The 16,621-nt window shown below is 42.1% G+C and overlaps 1 protein-coding gene across 1 annotated transcript in view; it reads right to left on the reverse strand.

The window, feature by feature from the left end:
- The window catches only part of CFAP251 (cilia and flagella associated protein 251), a 71,383-nt gene that overhangs the window by 54,206 nt on the left and 556 nt on the right, over positions 1–16,621 (reverse strand). The window contains exons 2-7 of the mRNA XM_061602565.1: positions 14,488–14,628; positions 11,350–11,459; positions 10,263–10,371; positions 8,150–8,230; positions 6,604–6,681; positions 4,100–4,144 (exon numbers count right to left, since the gene is read on the reverse strand). Coding sequence (XP_061458549.1) covers positions 4,100–4,144; positions 6,604–6,681; positions 8,150–8,230; positions 10,263–10,371; positions 11,350–11,459; positions 14,488–14,628 — 564 coding nt within the window. The remainder of the gene's footprint in view (positions 1–4,099; positions 4,145–6,603; positions 6,682–8,149; positions 8,231–10,262; positions 10,372–11,349; positions 11,460–14,487; positions 14,629–16,621) is intronic.

The raw sequence follows: 16,621 nt of genomic DNA on the forward strand, positions 1-16,621 counted from the left end.
GCTAACTAAAATATGTAACTTGTCCCTCGGGTCCTCCTCCATGCCTGAGGACTGGAAAGTGGCAAATGTAACGCCAATATTCAAAAAGGGATCCAGAGGGGATCCCGGAAATTACAGGCCAGTTAGCTTAACTTCTGTCCCTGGAAAACTGGTAGAAAGTATTATTAAAGCTAGATTAACTAAGCACATAGAACAAGCTTTGCTGAAGCAGAGCCAGCATGGCTTCTGCAAGGGAAAGTCCTGTCTCAGTAACCTATTAGAATTCTTTGAGAGTGTCAACAAGCATATAGATAGAGGTGATCCAGTGGACATAGTGTACTTAGACTTTCAAAAAGCGTTTGACAAGGTACCTCACCAAAGACTTCTGAGGAAGCTTAGCAGTCATGGAATAAGAGGAGAGGTCCTCTTGTGGATAAGGAATTGGTGAAGAAGCAGAAAGCAGAGAGTAGGAATAAACGGACAGTTCTCCCAATGGAGGGCTGTAGAAAGTGGAATCCCTCAAGGATCAGTATTGGGACCTGTACTTTTCAACTTGTTCATTAATGACCTAGAATTAGGAGTGAGCAGTGAAGTGGCCAAGTTTGCTGACGACACTAAATTGTTCAGGGTTGTTAAAACAAAAAGGGATTGCGAAGAGCTCCAAAAAGACCTCTCCAAACTGAGAGAATGGGCGGAAACATGCCAAATGCAATTCAATATAAACAAGTGTAAAATTATGCATATTGGAACAAAAAATCTTAATTTCACAAATACGCTCAAGGGGTCTGAACTGGCGGTGACCGATCAGGAGAGAGACCTCGAGGTTGTAGTGGACAGCATGATGAAAATGTCGACCCAGTGTGCGGCAGCTGTGAAAAAGGCAAATTCCATGCTAGCGATAATTAGGAAAGGTATTGAAAATAAAACAGCCGATATCATAATGCCGTTGTATAAATCTATGGTGCGGCCGCATTTGGAATACTGTGTACAGTTCTGGTCGCCTCATCTCAAAAAGGATATTATAGAGTTGGAAAAGGTTCTGCGGAGGGCAACCAGAATGATCAAGGGGATGGAGCGACTCCCTTACGAGGAAAGGTTGCAGCATTTGGGGCTTTTTAGTTTAGAGAAAAGGCGGGTCAGAGGAGACATGATAGAAGTGTATAAGATTATGCATGGCATTGAGAAAGTGGATAGAGAAAAGTTCTTCTTCCTCTCTCATAATATTCAAAGAAGCTGAATGTTGGAAGATTCAGGACAGACAAAAGGAAGTACTTCTTTACTCAGCGCATAGTTAAACTCAGAGGAAGCTTTTTCAGTTATAAAACTAGTCAGAAGATTGTTTGACTGGAAAACATTTTCTCCCAGGTAAGGGAGAAACAAAGAGATTATCCACAGAAAGCTTCGTTTTGTTTGTTGGACTGGAATTCATTGGAATTGCCTATGAAGGAAGGCACCAGCAACGTCGGACGGAGCCAGGGATTACAAACAGGCTCTAACTGATTAAGCGATACTTTTTTTTTATTTAAAGAAAAACGGAAATTAACAGGCAAACATCCTCCTGTCTATTATCATCATTTTGTTATCGTTACTGCAAAAGAGATTTGTCAAAGAGTTAGCAACAAAGAAGCCCTGGGTGAGTTATAACTTCCTCTTTTACACACGGAATTAAGGAGGAAGAAAATCGAAATAGCTTATCTTTGTTTTTATTGCAAAAAGCTGGCATGGAATTGAGCATTTTAAAGATATAAACGGATGAGAGGCAACTAATTTGAAGAGAACATTTGATTTATTTGAGTATTATATGTCTGGGACTATTTTTTCTGGTCTACTTTTTTTTTTGGTGAATCTGCTTATTCTTTATGCTACTAACCATTTGGACGCTGTGAACTAAATTTGTTTTGGACATATAAGAGATAAGACAGTTCGTGCTGTCTAGAGGGTGATGTCATCTGGCTTGGAAGATTAACTCATTTGTGGCTGAAAAAAGAAATAAACTGTTCTTTGCTTGAGTACAGTGACTATATTGGAATTGAAGGGGTTTTGTTCTTTTGGTTTTAAGAATGACAATCAAGAAGGCAGCTGAGACCCTGGATGTTCAGGAAGGGGTTCTCTCTCTAAATATGTTTCAGAAAATAATGAATGAGATCAAGCTAACGAAACAAGAGCTGGGACAGAACAGGCAAGAGATGAAAATTGGATTTGGCAAAATGAGACAGGAGCTGAAAGAAATTCAGGATTCTATAACTGGACAAGAAAAAGAAGATAAAAAAAGATCAAAGGGAAGGCTCAAGCCCTGGAGATTGGAATAGATTTATTAAATATGGACCTGGAAAAAGATTTGGATTTTATGGTTGTGATGGATCCTAAAGACAAATATTACTGTTTGGAATTCAGCGCTGTCCCTGAAGGAATTGGTGAAGAGATTAGAGATAAAGATATCAATGGCTCGAAAAAATTCCTGGATTGGAAGGATTTGATGGAACTTGAAATAGAGAAAGTTTATAGAATTAATTCCAGATATGTGACAATGGAAAAACTCTCAAGAGATGTGCTGGTGCATTCTGTAAAAAAGAGGAACAGAGACACAACTTTACAACAACATTTCAGTAACACATTCAGAATTGATGGCAAGAAAATATTTGTGATGAAAGAAATTCCTATCAGACTCTTATTATATGACTATGGCAGCAAGATTATTGGGTGTGCAAAGATGGAAGATGGAAGATGGAATCAATATTGATAATGGGAGAAGAGCTATTGAAATTACTGGACTTAGTAGACCTGAAGAGATGGATTAATTGACATGTCTATTTGGAGAAAAATTGATGGATATATATCTCAAGGATTAGTAACTTCTCTTTGACTTTTTGGGGAAAGAATAAAATGATGTTAATGAGATTTGATACCAATTAAGATAACCACTGGAGGAAGTGATTGTATAATTTTATTAAGAGACAGGTTTGTTATATATCATAGACCTATAGCTAATCTACGACAAATCGGAAGTCAATAGTTTTTATTGTAATAATTATTAATTTGTTTTGTTTGTTTTGTTTTGTCTTTGAAAATTTGAATAAAAATCAATGATAAAAAAAAGAGAAAGTGGATAGAGAAAAGTTCTTCCTCTCTCATAATATTCAAAGAAGCTGAATGTTGGAAGATTCAGGACAGACAAAAGGAAGTACTTCTTTACTCAGCGCATAGTTAAACTATGGAATTTGCTCCCACAAGATGCAGTAATGGCCACCAGCTTGGATGGCTTTAAAAGAAGATTAGACAAATTCATGGAGGACAGGGCTATCAATGGCTACTAGCCATGATGGCTATGCTGTGCCACCCTAGTCAGAGGCAGCATGCTTCTGAAAACCAGTTGCCGGAAGCCTCAGGAGGGGAGAGTGTTCTTGCACTCGGGTCCTGCTTGCGGGCTTCCCCCAGGCACCTGGTTGGCCACCGTCAGAACAGGATGCTGGACTAGATGGGCCACTGGCCTGATCCAGCAGGCTCTTCTTATGTTCTTATGTTCTTAAGTTAGGGGTCTAGGACCCCCTGAGACCCTGGACAGCTATACCCCGGGGGGGGGAAGACAACATTACCTCCTGTTTAAGTGTCTGCTTTTAGTTTAGTTGACCCATCGTGATGTGAATAGGTAGAGATGTGATTCCCCCCCCACCATGGAAAAATGGGGGAGGGGGAACCAGGGTTTCTTCCGTGTTTTTCCCATTTTTTCAGTTTTTTTCCAGAAAAATGGGGGAAGGGGGACAGACAGACAGACAGACAGACAGACAGACAAAAGAAAGAAAGAAAGAAAGAAAGAAAGAAAGAAAGAGAAAGAAAGAAAGAGAAAGAAAGAAACCTAAGGTTTTTCCCCCAGAATTTTTCCAGTTTTTCCCCCCGGGCCTTCACATCTCTATGAATAAGTAAGTTTTTAAACTGTTTAGAGCATTAGACTTGGACTGGAGAGATGCTGGCCCAAGGCTGCACTCAGCCATAGGGTAATGCTTGTGTGAAGTGGCCGCGGGGTGTATACTGAGCAATGGCAAACAGTTTCATTGGCCTGTACAGAGATTTCCTGTTTCTGCTGGGATTTTCAAGCTCGTAACATTTTCTATAAGGTACTTACTTTCTCTGTTAGGACTGGAGCATGGTACTGCAAAACGGTGGAATTCTAAGGAGAAATGGAGAAAAAGAGAAGATTCAGCAAAAAGGATGCTTGAAGCCGGTGCATGCTACTGCTTGCTTCGTCTCTCAAAAGGGAGCTGAGGTTGAATTACAAACAATTATGAAAATGATTGATGGGAAAAAGCTGCAGATGGACAAGAATTGTCATAAAAGGTTCTATCTAACAAAGGTCTAGCAGTTCCATTGAAATGGATGAAGTGAATAATGTCCACTAATTTCAAAAGGTCTGCTCTGAATAGGAGTAGCATTGAGTATAACCCAAAGTGTCTTTCTCTCCTATAACAACCAGATGCTGTTCATTTATCAGCTAAGTCCAGAGCTGTGCGAACTTCCTTGCTGCGATGTCATCGGACGCTACCTTACACCAAGTCAGGCCTTTCATCCATCAAGCTCAGTACTGGCTACTACATCAGTGGCTGCCAAACTTGTTTCCCTGTGGACCCCTTGAAAAATCATTTTTCTGCCTGTTGTAGCCATTGTAATGTGTTGTGCTAGATGTTGTGTGATTTTTAAGTGTATATTCTATTGCTTTTATTTTCTTACATTGCATTTTATGGTAGAACAATTTGTATTCCACAGAATTCAAACAGCAATTACACCAAAATAAAATATAAGACATAAAATAGGCAATACAAATACAATTAAAATCATAATGAACATTTAATGTGGACGTGCCACAGGCCACCTGAATGAAACTTGCGGACTACTGGTGGTCCACGGGCCACAGTTTGGGAACCCTTGGTCTCCACCAGGTATGGGGAACCGTTGGCCCTCCAGATGTTGCTGACTACAACTCCTATCATCCCTGGCCAATGGATGTTTTAAACCCCAAATGGCAGGGTTTAAGCAGCTCTCCAGGGGCAGGAAACGTTCCCAGCCCCACTTGGAGATGGCGGGGCCTGAACTGGGACCTTCAGGAGCTCCACCACTGAGCTACGGCCACTCCCCAAACTTTTTGTACTAAGAAAACTGGTAAGGTATATAAACAGAGCCATGTTTCCCTGGCATTGATTATTCTGCCTCCCCTGGTGAGGGGATGAAACATGAAAGACCTGGCTGCCATCTGGTCTCTTTCAAATGTAAACCCACATGCAGAGGGAGCAGAGACTGCCCCAGAGATTGCTCACACACTTTGAGGACCATTCTTAGGGCTAAGAATATAGGAAGCGGCCATCTACCGAGACAGATAAACTGCCTGCCCTACTACAGCACTCCAAATAGAAGGGCCTTTCCCATTGTTCCACTAACATGAGCTTTTTGCTTTTTTTAACACTTGCTCCGCAGCCAGCGAGGAATTGCCCATCTCCCACTTGGTGCTGAACTGGGGCTCTCCTCCTCCTCCTCTCCCCAGTGGCTTTTGGAACAGCAGCAAGACCATTTCTGGGGGGGGGGATGGTATCAACTGCCCCCCCACAAGCCGCCCTGCTGTGACAGGAATGACATGGAGCCAGCACATTCCAGCGAGGCCAGAAGTCCAAGGCCCCACGCTGCCAGGCTGCATTCAGACACGGCATTTATTGTGCTAGTTTTACTGATTTTAATGGTAGCGCTTCTGTCCTGACTTCCAACAATCCTGTCATACTGCAGTGCCTGCTGCCAGAATGGTATATGCCAGTATACCACCCCAAATTTCATCACTTTATTCCTGCAATTTTCTGGGTTAATGGGATTACAAATAGATTTTTTCTGGAAGCAATTAACAAGGAAATGTGTGGTAAACTTCCACGATACTCTGCTGGATTTCCAGAAGTGGCTTTTATGTCATGTGAAAGATCAAATAAAATGCTGAAATTATTAAGGAAACATCGGGGAAAATGGAATAAACTGCCATTTGAATGCAGCCACAGTCACTTCCGGAAAGTTTGGGTCACCAGGCTAATTCTCAGGGGCCACCAAGACCTGTTCTTTTGTTTGTTTGTTTTTACTGTGAAGCAGTCTGTTTCCATCCAAGCTAGTCATTCTTCTAACATCAAGAACTTGGAACCCAGCTATGTCCATTTCCATCTTCCCTCCCAATCCCTTTTTCCTTTTGTGCCGTGTCTTTTTAGATTGAGGGCAGAACCTGTGTATTATTTGTATTGATCTGTAAGCCATTCTGGGCACCTTTCTGGTTCAAAAGTGAGGAATAAAGGCTTTGAATGTATTCATGAATGAACCTGGGACCACCTTCTGCATGCTTTGCCACTGAGCTATAAGTCCATCCCCAACATTTTCCAGGAGTGCTAGGGCTACCTGTCTCTCAGCACAGATCAAAGGCAGCCTCAAAGCTGGGACCTTCCACACAGAAAGACTCAAAATTAAAGCTTGAGATTTCCAGGAGGCTGAATCCGGCTCATTTATGAGCCAATGCTGTGTGATCATCATGGAATACCTACATTCCTCATGGACATATTATCTGCTAAAAGAACAAACCAAAATATGACAGATATTTTTATTCCAACTTACCCATAAATAGAAGATGACTTGAGTTTCACTGTTGCTGACCAGTTCTTTATGGTCTCTGGCATTAAATGCAATGTAATTCTGCAAGAACAACAAGCTAAATAGTGACAGCAGCAGCAATGTGACATTTGAGTTCATAGCACTTATCATTTCTTCTCATTTCAAAGTCTGCATAGAGTTTGACCCCTTCAATAAGCCTCCCCTCCAGATGTCTTTGACTACAACTCCCACCAGTCCCTGCCAGCATCATCAATGGTCAGGGATGATGGGAGTTGTAGTCCAACACGTCTGGAGGGCACCAGGTGGGAAAGGCTACCTTAAATGAAATCCAGTTCCAAAGTATTAACTAAGGCAGGGGTGGGGAACCTGTGGCCCTCCAGATGTTGCTGAACTACAACCCTTCCATCATTCCTGGCTATTGACCATGCTTGGTGGGGCTGATGGGAGATGTAGTTCAGCAACATCTGGAAGCCAAAGTTTCCCTACACCTTTTTTCACAACCTTTTTTCAGCTGCGCATAAACAGTCCCAACTGTTGTTCTCTCCCCATGCCCCTGCAAGTGTTCACAGAATAAATATAATGTATGTGTGCACACATGCATATATATATCTCACCCACCATATACATGGTGCTTTAGAACAAATGAAAAGAGCCTGTGTAATGTGGTGCACAGAGCACTGCATGTGGAATGGCGAGACCTGGATTCAAATCCACATGCAGCTCATGCAGTGGCTTGGGGCATGCCACAGCCTGACCTGCCTCACAGGATTCTCATGAAGATAAAATGTATGCCACCTGAAGAGCCATTGACTGAAAACAAATAAGGAAGAAGAGGATGTAGGAGTCACCAATGATGTCTTGTGCTGGTGGCAGCGAAGCAGCTAATAGTGCTTCACCATCACAAATGCGATACCTTGGCATGGTTTGTTGCTTGGGGAGCTGTGGGAAGTAGAGGGCTGTAGACATTTGGCAAGGGAGCAAAGCCAGTTGTGGCTTCCACTGTGACTGCAAATTTGTGCCATTTGTGCATTTATTTTATACTTGGGACTGCCCCCTGCTCGCTTCACTCGCCACCACCCACCCCCTCCCTTTAGACCTGCCTCCCTCCGTCTTCCTTCTCTACTGACCCAGCAGCTCTCAGAAGTCTATTGCCATACTGTAGGTCACAATGCTGCTTGTTGGCGGCCAAGCAAATGGCTGCATGATAGCACTTGTAGGCAAATATGAAGGAAAATATTTCGTTTGTCACTTTTTTTATTAAAAAAGGATTGGGGATGGATTTTTTTTTTTAAAAAATCAACCTTTGGAAAACAAACAAACCAACCCAAAATGCTTCGGGGGAAGATGGATTAGTGACATCACAAGACCCCATCCAATCAGTGCAGAGCACGGCCAGCTTCGATTGCAAACTGGCAGAAGCTGTTTCCCCTGAAGTCAAGGCCTAGAGAGAAGAGTGTACGTCTTATCACAAGGAAGCAAATGCACCTCAAGAGAGCACAGTGATTTTTGCTGCTTCACCTTACATTGGGACAAAATCGCAATGTCTCACCTGGAAGCCGAACTGGGGCTGAATATCAACACTGCAGACAGGGCTCGTCTCAGGTGAGGTCCACCTCCAAATGCAAACTTTCTGATGCAATGGAGAAACATTTTAAGGCTGTGAAACTGCACACTCTTCTAAGCCTAACAGAGCTTCCACATACCCTACACCATCCTGAATGAAACCTCACTGGGCATTCTGTCAGCATGGTTGCTGATAACAGTGAGATCTTATTGGTATATTACACCTCTACTCAAAGACCTGTGCTGGCTGTTGATTTGCTACCAGGCCAAGTTCAAGGCTTTACTGTTAGCATATAAAGCCATTAACTGCTTTACCTGAAGCCTCGCCTTGCCCCAAATGTGCCTACTCTACTGCTTTGATCTGTGAAACTGGCACATTTACAAGGGCCATATACTATTTGTTTTAGTGTGATAGCACCTGCCTATTAGTTCCCTGGAATGGAAGAATCTGTCCCTTTCAGTTCTCTGTTTCTCATTTTTCCAATTTGAATTTCAGTTCTCAGCTTGCTTTGATGGAGCGGCTAAGAAACCAATGTCACCTTGCCAGGGGCATCCCAGTGAAAAATACGTATGAGGAAAGTTGGTACCTGCTTTTGCAATCTGCTAATAGTAATCAGTGTACCTTCAAGCCTCAAGGGCTGTCCTCTGCCTTCTGGACTGCTTATATTCAGAGCTAGTGTAAATTGCAAATGCTGGAAGTGTGTCAAGTGGTATGAGGGTGTTGTATGACATTGTATACTGAACCGTCATTTGTATTTTTAATTTTAAAACTGTTTTTAGTTTTTCTCTGTATTGCTGATGTGTCCGTTTCTTATATAACAAAAGTTTAATAAACATGTTTTTTAAACATTTCAGCTCTCCAGGTTTTTGCAGCCATTTGCATTAAAAAACACTTCAGCATTTTAATGCAAATTTCTCTTACTAAACACATTTCTGTCTGCAGTTTTGACTAATGTACACATTTTTAATTTATTTATTAAAATTTATATACTTATTGATTGTAAAAAAACTTATAAGCTTTTTTTGCAAACAAGTTCACCAAATATAATGCATAATAATGTATGTTATTTTCACTAATATAGTAATTTTTATACACATTTTCCCCATACATATGTATTTTTGTAAACATTGGTTGGAGAAAGGCATTGCAAAATTTGGATGCATGAATTTTGAAGGATGGTTGTGTTTCGGTTCTCATGGTGTTACGGAAAGGGCAAATTTGATTTGGTTTTAAATGCTAACTGAATAGAGTTTCTCCCCCACTCCTGCTGCCTGTTAACATTAGGCAGGCACCCAGACGCAGTTTTAGGGCACTTCCAGACTGTTGCGATTTTGAGGTGGGATTCAATCAGATACTAGCAAATTCAAGTTGTGCAATTCAAGTTGATTTGGAGCTCAACCCAATTTTGGACCCCCAAAATTCCTACTTCTCCACAAAATTGGACTTTTCACAATAAAAAGTGACAAGAAAATACACTGGAAAGTGTGAGATAAAGTTTGCTTGATACAACGTCGCCTAACCTCCCTGCAAACAAATCAGACTGAATGCTCAATACATAACCAACATCGACTAATTACCCTGCAAACTTTGTGCAAACAGATCAGGATGAATGCTCAAGTAAACATGTCATCTGGAAGTGGCCTATGCCTGATAAAAAAAAATTATTTCAGTAAGCCTACCCAGACATTATTATGCATACAGTACTCTAAAATCTTTCTGATGTTATCCGAGTATTATTGATAATTATTTTATGTACACCACTTAGAAACTTTTCTTGATTCCGTAGTTTATACATTTTTCTAAATAAAATTTTTAAAATTCCTGTCCTACACTGTGTCACTTCAACTCCAGCCTGAGCAAGCTGGGCCTCCAGGAGGCTGCTGGGAACTCACACCCTTGCTGCTCGCTTTCAGAAATTCAAAGAGATGAAGGACGAGCCCATATTTTGGGAAATCGTGACTCTTGAGTGCTTATAGCCTATTATGCAAAGTCGTTTCAGCCATTCCCTCCACACATGCGCGAGTGCCCCACACTACTCCCCCTGCCAAATTTAAGGCACCTTGGTTAGAGGATTCAGCACAGCAAATGCTTCTCTTACCTGCACTTCCCCAGCGCCGACAGTAGCCAGAAACTTGGAATCATGGGAAATTGCGATGGTACAGACCCCGCCCTCTGGGTGACTGTCAAATATCGTGTGCACAGGGACCCTGGAAAACAAAGGACCCACAAGCTGCTAAGCTGTTAAATTCAAGCAGATCCACTTTTGTCCTGGTGGGACAAATAAATCCAGGGCCCTGACTTTGAGATTACCGAATTACTCATATTAAGGGAGAGGCAGGGACCCTGCAGAGCTGACAGGAACTTCAAGAGTTACCAGTGGGAACCCATACCCCTGTGCATAGCTCCCCCATGTGGTGCACCATCAGTACTGCAAGTTATAGCATTTTCCAAGATGTTGTTCTTCTAAAAAATTGGTTTAAAAATGTATTAAACTTAAATGGATTGTAATGGAAACAGAGAATAAGACTATTAGATGAGTCCTGCTGAATTGGACCAAAGATCATCTAGTCCAGAGATGGGGAACACGTGACCTGCCAGAAGTTATTGGATTTCATTTCCCATCAGCATCTGCCAGCATGGCCAACAGTCAGGGATCAAGACTCAACGAATGGGACCCCAACGGTGATGTAGCCTACTCCCCTCTTCAACACAAGATGCAGCTACAGCACTCCCTGACAGATGGCCATCCAGGTATTTGGCTAAACTGGAAATTCTGATTGTCGTTCTCGCTGCTGCTTTGTTTTGTTTTATAACGGACTTGTTGCTTTGTTTGTTACTTTTGGACTTGCTTTTACAGATTCTGCCATTTTTGTATATTATTATCTTTGTTCTGCATACCACTTTATTTCATTGTTTCCCAGCTCTGGGTTTGAAATATTCAGTGAAGAGCGGGATGACAATGATAATAAAACAACAATGTTTGTATTCAACTAAGTCCTACTCAGAGTAGACCCACTGAAATTGATGAACCTTATTTAGTCATGCCCTTTGACTTTGATGGGTCTACTCTAGCATTGAATACCACCCAATAGGCCTCCTTCTCCATAGATAGGCAAGGCCAATGGGGGGCAGGACTAACAGAGACATAAGTTATTATTGAACCGCTGCCACTGTTAGATGCTTACGCGGAGTAGCCATCCCAAACAATCACCATGCTCTCGGGACCTTTGTCAGCTGTGGCTATCCACCTTCTGTCTTCACTAATGCAGACGCAAGAAATACAGCTTGTGTGTCCCTGGGAAGACAAACGAAGAGAGCCCTTGAGACGCAGACACACAATCCATTGGAAATCTTCCCCAAGCTCTTGAATAGTATGCTAGACCAAGCGTGGGCACCTTTTTTTTCTGCTGAAGTTCACATTCCCTTGGAGGTAATCTGTCGAGGATCGTATCCCAGCAGTGGGTGGAGTCAGTGGCGATGAAGGACGGCACCAGAGACAAAAGTGCTTTGCATTAAGTAATCTAGAATAAAGGCCACCATGCTTTTTTTCACCATGGGTACTTCAGATTTGACTTCCCAATCTCTAATCAGAAGTAAGAGCCACCAGGTTGTATGGGGTTACTCTCAAATATACAGAGGATTTTTTTTAAAAAAAAGTTTTTAATACAACAGATCAATACCACTTTTGCTGTGGAAATGAAGTGAAAGTAATTCCTTTCTCACTTCAATATTCCCCCACCCCCACACTGGTAGACACAGAACTTCATATTCCAAAATCAAACATTTCATTCCATCCAGCGAGCAGAAAAGAAACACAAAAATCCAAAATCCACAACTGGACAATACCTTTATTAGGAGGGCAAAGCAAAATGTCAAAAAAGATCTGCCAGTGTTTAAATTCCCCAGAACTCTTCATTAGACAAGATGTTTTAGATATATAATTTTTATTTATTTTATGAACAAATTATACATCAGTTACAGCCTCCAAACATGAGTACTGCTTAACAAAAAAAGAAAATTGCATAACCAGAACAAACCTGAAATTCCCCCTCCCCCTTTGCTGCAGAATATTGAATTTAAAGTCCGTGTATAGTGAAAAATCAAGAAATTCTTGAGGTAAAATAAAATTTTAAAAAACAACCCAATATAGGACACGTGCACATATCAATATAAATCTTTAAAACACAAACCATTAACCACATACAGTTTTAGGCATTCCAAATTTGAGAGTAATGTGGTGGAGGCTCTCTACCATGTTCTTTTTGATTTACATAAACTATAAACGGATACCAAGTTTCATAGAAATTGTCTTTCTCGGTGATACCTTGGGATATTCTCAATTTGATCGTTAATTTTTCCACGAAAGCAAGATACCATGTTTTCCTATACCAATAATCTACTATAGCTCCTTGTAATGTTTTCTAATGTGTAGCTATAGTGATCCTGGCGGCCATCAAAAAGTGACCTAACAGAGTTTAGTAGATTATACCTTTGCTCCTTCGAATAGATTCAACACCACCAATTGTGGTGTTCTGTCTATTTGTTTGGAGATGATTATTTCAATTTCATTAAATATTAAAGTCCAAAATTTTTGTACTGAGGCACACTCCCACCACATGTGGTGGTATGTTCTGGCAATTGCACATCCCTTCCAACATCTGGGGGAGTGTATCCAATTAATTTGAGATAGATGTATTGGTGTTAAATACCATCTCTGAGCTATTTTTAACATGGTTTCTCTTATTTGATTGGAAGAGGTTTTCACCAAAGATTTGTTTGTTCCAAATCTTTCTCCAGTCCTCCTCGACTTCTGCTCCCCAATCACGTTGCCATACTCTCTTTAATCCAGATATTCTCTCCTTTATCTAATAAAAGTTGATAAATTTTTGAAACAATACCCCTATCCCTGTCTCTTGCTGCCAATGTAATATTTTCAAAGGGAAATAAATTTGCCCTTTCTGCTTCTTTAATGTTAGGACGGTGGATAAAATCTGCTGTCTCCAATGTAACCATTGAAGATTTTGTCCATCCAGTGCTGTTGGTAAAGGCCTGCTGTGTTACTGGAGAACCGTTTACATAAAAATCACGAAGACGATAAAACCCCTTTTCTCTCCACTGTTGCCAAGGTAAGTATCTATTGCTATTATAAAATTCCAGGTGAAAAAAGAGTGGCGTCATAGATGATATCTTAGAGAAAAGGTGTTTTCCCCTTCTTTGCCACCTTTGTAGTAGTGTATTAGTGTACAGATTTTCTTTTAATTGTTTTTGAGGGTTTTCTAAAGAGTATTGCCCCAAAAGGAATACCTTTCACTAAAATGTTTTCTAGTTCAACCCATCTTTTTATTTCACTATCCAATATTATAAAAATAAGATGATATAATTGATTGGCATCAAAATAATGTTTTAAATGTGGAATTCCCCATCAGGAGGGGTGGGGTGTGGGGAAATAAAACAAAAGCAACAGCTGCAGCAAACAGGAAAAACACCCCCATCCCAATACATTTTTTGCCTGAGGCAGAGGACAAGATGGAGCCCCCTCTAATTTCATGCACAGAATCAGATTGGATGGGCATTTGACGCTTTACTTTAGCACTGGCAACGGGGCATCCTTGACCACCATCACATAGCCCTGAGGGCAGCAGGCTAGCTTAGGGGATAGGCAGGGCCAGCCCTACTATTAGGCAGAGCCAGGCAGCTGCCTTAGGTGGCAGGTAATTGCTGGGAAGCCTTGCACCCCCCCTTAAGCTTTTTGTAAACCACGTAGATGTCTTCACATTCAAGTGGTATTTACATTTTGTTAAATAAAATAAAATAAATCATTCACTAGAAAAGAGAATAATGCTGGGAAAAATAGAAGGGAGTAGAAAAAGAGGAAGGCCAAACAAGAGACGGCTTGATTCCATAAAGGAAGCCACAGAACTGAACTTACAAGATCTGAACAGGGTGGTTCATGACGGGTGCTTTTGGAGATCACTGATTCATAGGGTCGCCATAAGTCGTAATCGACTTGAAGGCACATAACAACAACAGCAGCTGCTTGGAGGGGTAGTGGAAGATGCTGCTCCATCACCAGCATGGAGAAAGGCATCCACTGCCAGTCCAGTCAGCTTCTGTATGTGGAATGACAGGGCACTACCTTGCCCATTGCCTCAGGCAGCAAAATGTCTTGGGCAAGCCCTAGGTAAAGAACAGGCCACGTGGCACACTCCTGTGTCCTCCAACGCCAGGCTGCCATTCCCTGCTTCCCCACCATCTGCCGCCTGAGGCAGCCGCCTCACTTGGCTCTGGCTGTGAGGTGGGAGAGAGGAGGAACTGAGACCTACCTGGAGGAGATACTGCTTGTTCCTGAGGATGTCGTGGATCACGGCTGTGTGAGCAGAGACATACAAAATCACTCGATAGTCTTCGTCAAGCAGGTTGAAAACTGGGAGGCTGCTGTTATAGCCAAAGACCCAAGACAAACTCTGAAATAGAAAGGTATCAGGGCTCTGCTCAGAGATGCTTAGCACTTAATTAACACGCATACACATCAGCACCAACATTTCCCACAACCTGCCTATATGGTGCATTTTAAGAGAAGATGCACAATTTCTCTACATATTTTACATAAGTCACACTACAATTCTATACACACAAGGCTCTGGGGAAAGGTTCCATTGAAGTCAGTGATTCTTCCATCTGACTATATAGGATTGCGCTGCTTTCCTTACTTGTGGAGAGGAGGTATGCGCAAAACCAGTAGAAATCATACTCAGCCAGCCGCTCTGGCTTCTTTCTAGTTTGTTTTTAGCAGGCATTGCCTACATACCTTCAAGTGTATATTCACAATCAAAATGTCCAGAAGTTTGCGTTATTGTTTCTTAAAATCACAGCCAGGCCAGGACATTTTGGTGCCTGAGGTGAAAAACAAGCCAGGGGCTTCTCCCATTCCATGTCCAAAAGCTGACCAGACAGGCAACTGAATTGTAGTTCTACACTGCCAAAGGACAGCACCCTCTGCTGCTCATGAGTGCAGGAGACTGGCTTAGGGGGCGCGGGGCAGGCCTCATGGCCCATAAAACTCTGCATACTCCCAGACCCTCAGCTTCTGCAGCCTGGGGCAGTTGCCTCACTCTGCCTCATGGTAGGGTTGGCCCTGCTTAAAATTAAAGCCAATATTCCTCAGGAAGCTGAATTTGGCTTCTAGCCCAAATCTAGAGAAAGCTGGCCCTGTTAATTTCAATCAGTTTCTTCATATTCAGGCCTATGGGTTTTTTGTTGATTTATACAGAATCACATCTTCTACTCAAAAGGGAGCCTTTTCTGGCTGATGGGCCAGATTTTTATGTCCCCATCCCTACCAGGCCAAATCTGGCAGGTGGGCAGGGCTGCCCATGCAGCCAACACAGAATCATCCCCCACCCACCCATCAGCTGATGTCACCCTCTCATCAAAGTGACATCAGCTGATTGGCAGGTGGGTGTGGTGTTTGAAAAATGGCCTTGTGGGCCAAATTTGTCCAAGTGGTCCAAGATTGGCCGATGGACTGGAGGTTCCCACTCCTGATCTACTCCCACAGTCTGAGAACAATGGTGTACTCTTCAAAATGTAACTTTAAACTATATTGATCAACCTTGAGGTTGGTTCGGAAGGTGCAACTGGTACAAAATGCAGCGGCACAACTGCTCATCGGGGCAGAGTCTCAGCAACATGTTATTTGCACTGGCTACCAGGCGAAATTCAAGGCTCTAGTTTCAGTGTACAAAGTGCTACGCAGCTTGGGACCAGGATACCTGAAAGACTATCTTACCCCTTATAGACCCAGTCGTTCACTGCACTCTGCAGGTGAGGGCCTCCTGCAGATACCATCTTATCAGAAGGTCCTTTCCACACAACATAGGAAATGGACCTTTAGTGTAGTGGCACCCACCCTTTGGAATTCCCTCCCCTTAAATATTAGACAGGCGCCATTTGTATTCTAAATGTGAATTTTGGGCCCCAAACTGGGAGGGGGGGTTGGGGGGGAGAGGTGTATTTTGCAACATGTCATGTTGCAATAATAGTGCATTGTTGTTGGGTTTATACTGGATCATCCACACACCATTCTGCTTTACAGCATTTGTTGTTCTGTCATGCTTCTCCAATGTTACTGCATTATTGCCATCTGGAGGTGCATTCTAGCACTACAGTGCAACAAAGCAAGACAAAGAAAAAAAACCAAGCACATTTGTGGTACAAGAGCTTACAGGATTTCAGCAGGAAGGTACGAGACATGCATGGATTAGAAACAATGGAGTATGTCCACCCTGCAACTTTTGCAACTGCAAACAGTATTGAAAGTGGGATTGCATATAACTGCCACAGTACTATCATAAGTACAAATAATCATGAATGCACTATAAAAAAGACATGTGGGGGCGGTCCCTGAAATGAAATGATTGTTTGATTGGGTGACTCTCAATAATCCTAGCATTGTAG

This window comes from Rhineura floridana, chromosome 19 (genome assembly GCF_030035675.1).
Source record: "Rhineura floridana isolate rRhiFlo1 chromosome 19, rRhiFlo1.hap2, whole genome shotgun sequence".
Taxonomy (NCBI): Eukaryota; Metazoa; Chordata; class Lepidosauria; order Squamata; family Rhineuridae; genus Rhineura; species Rhineura floridana.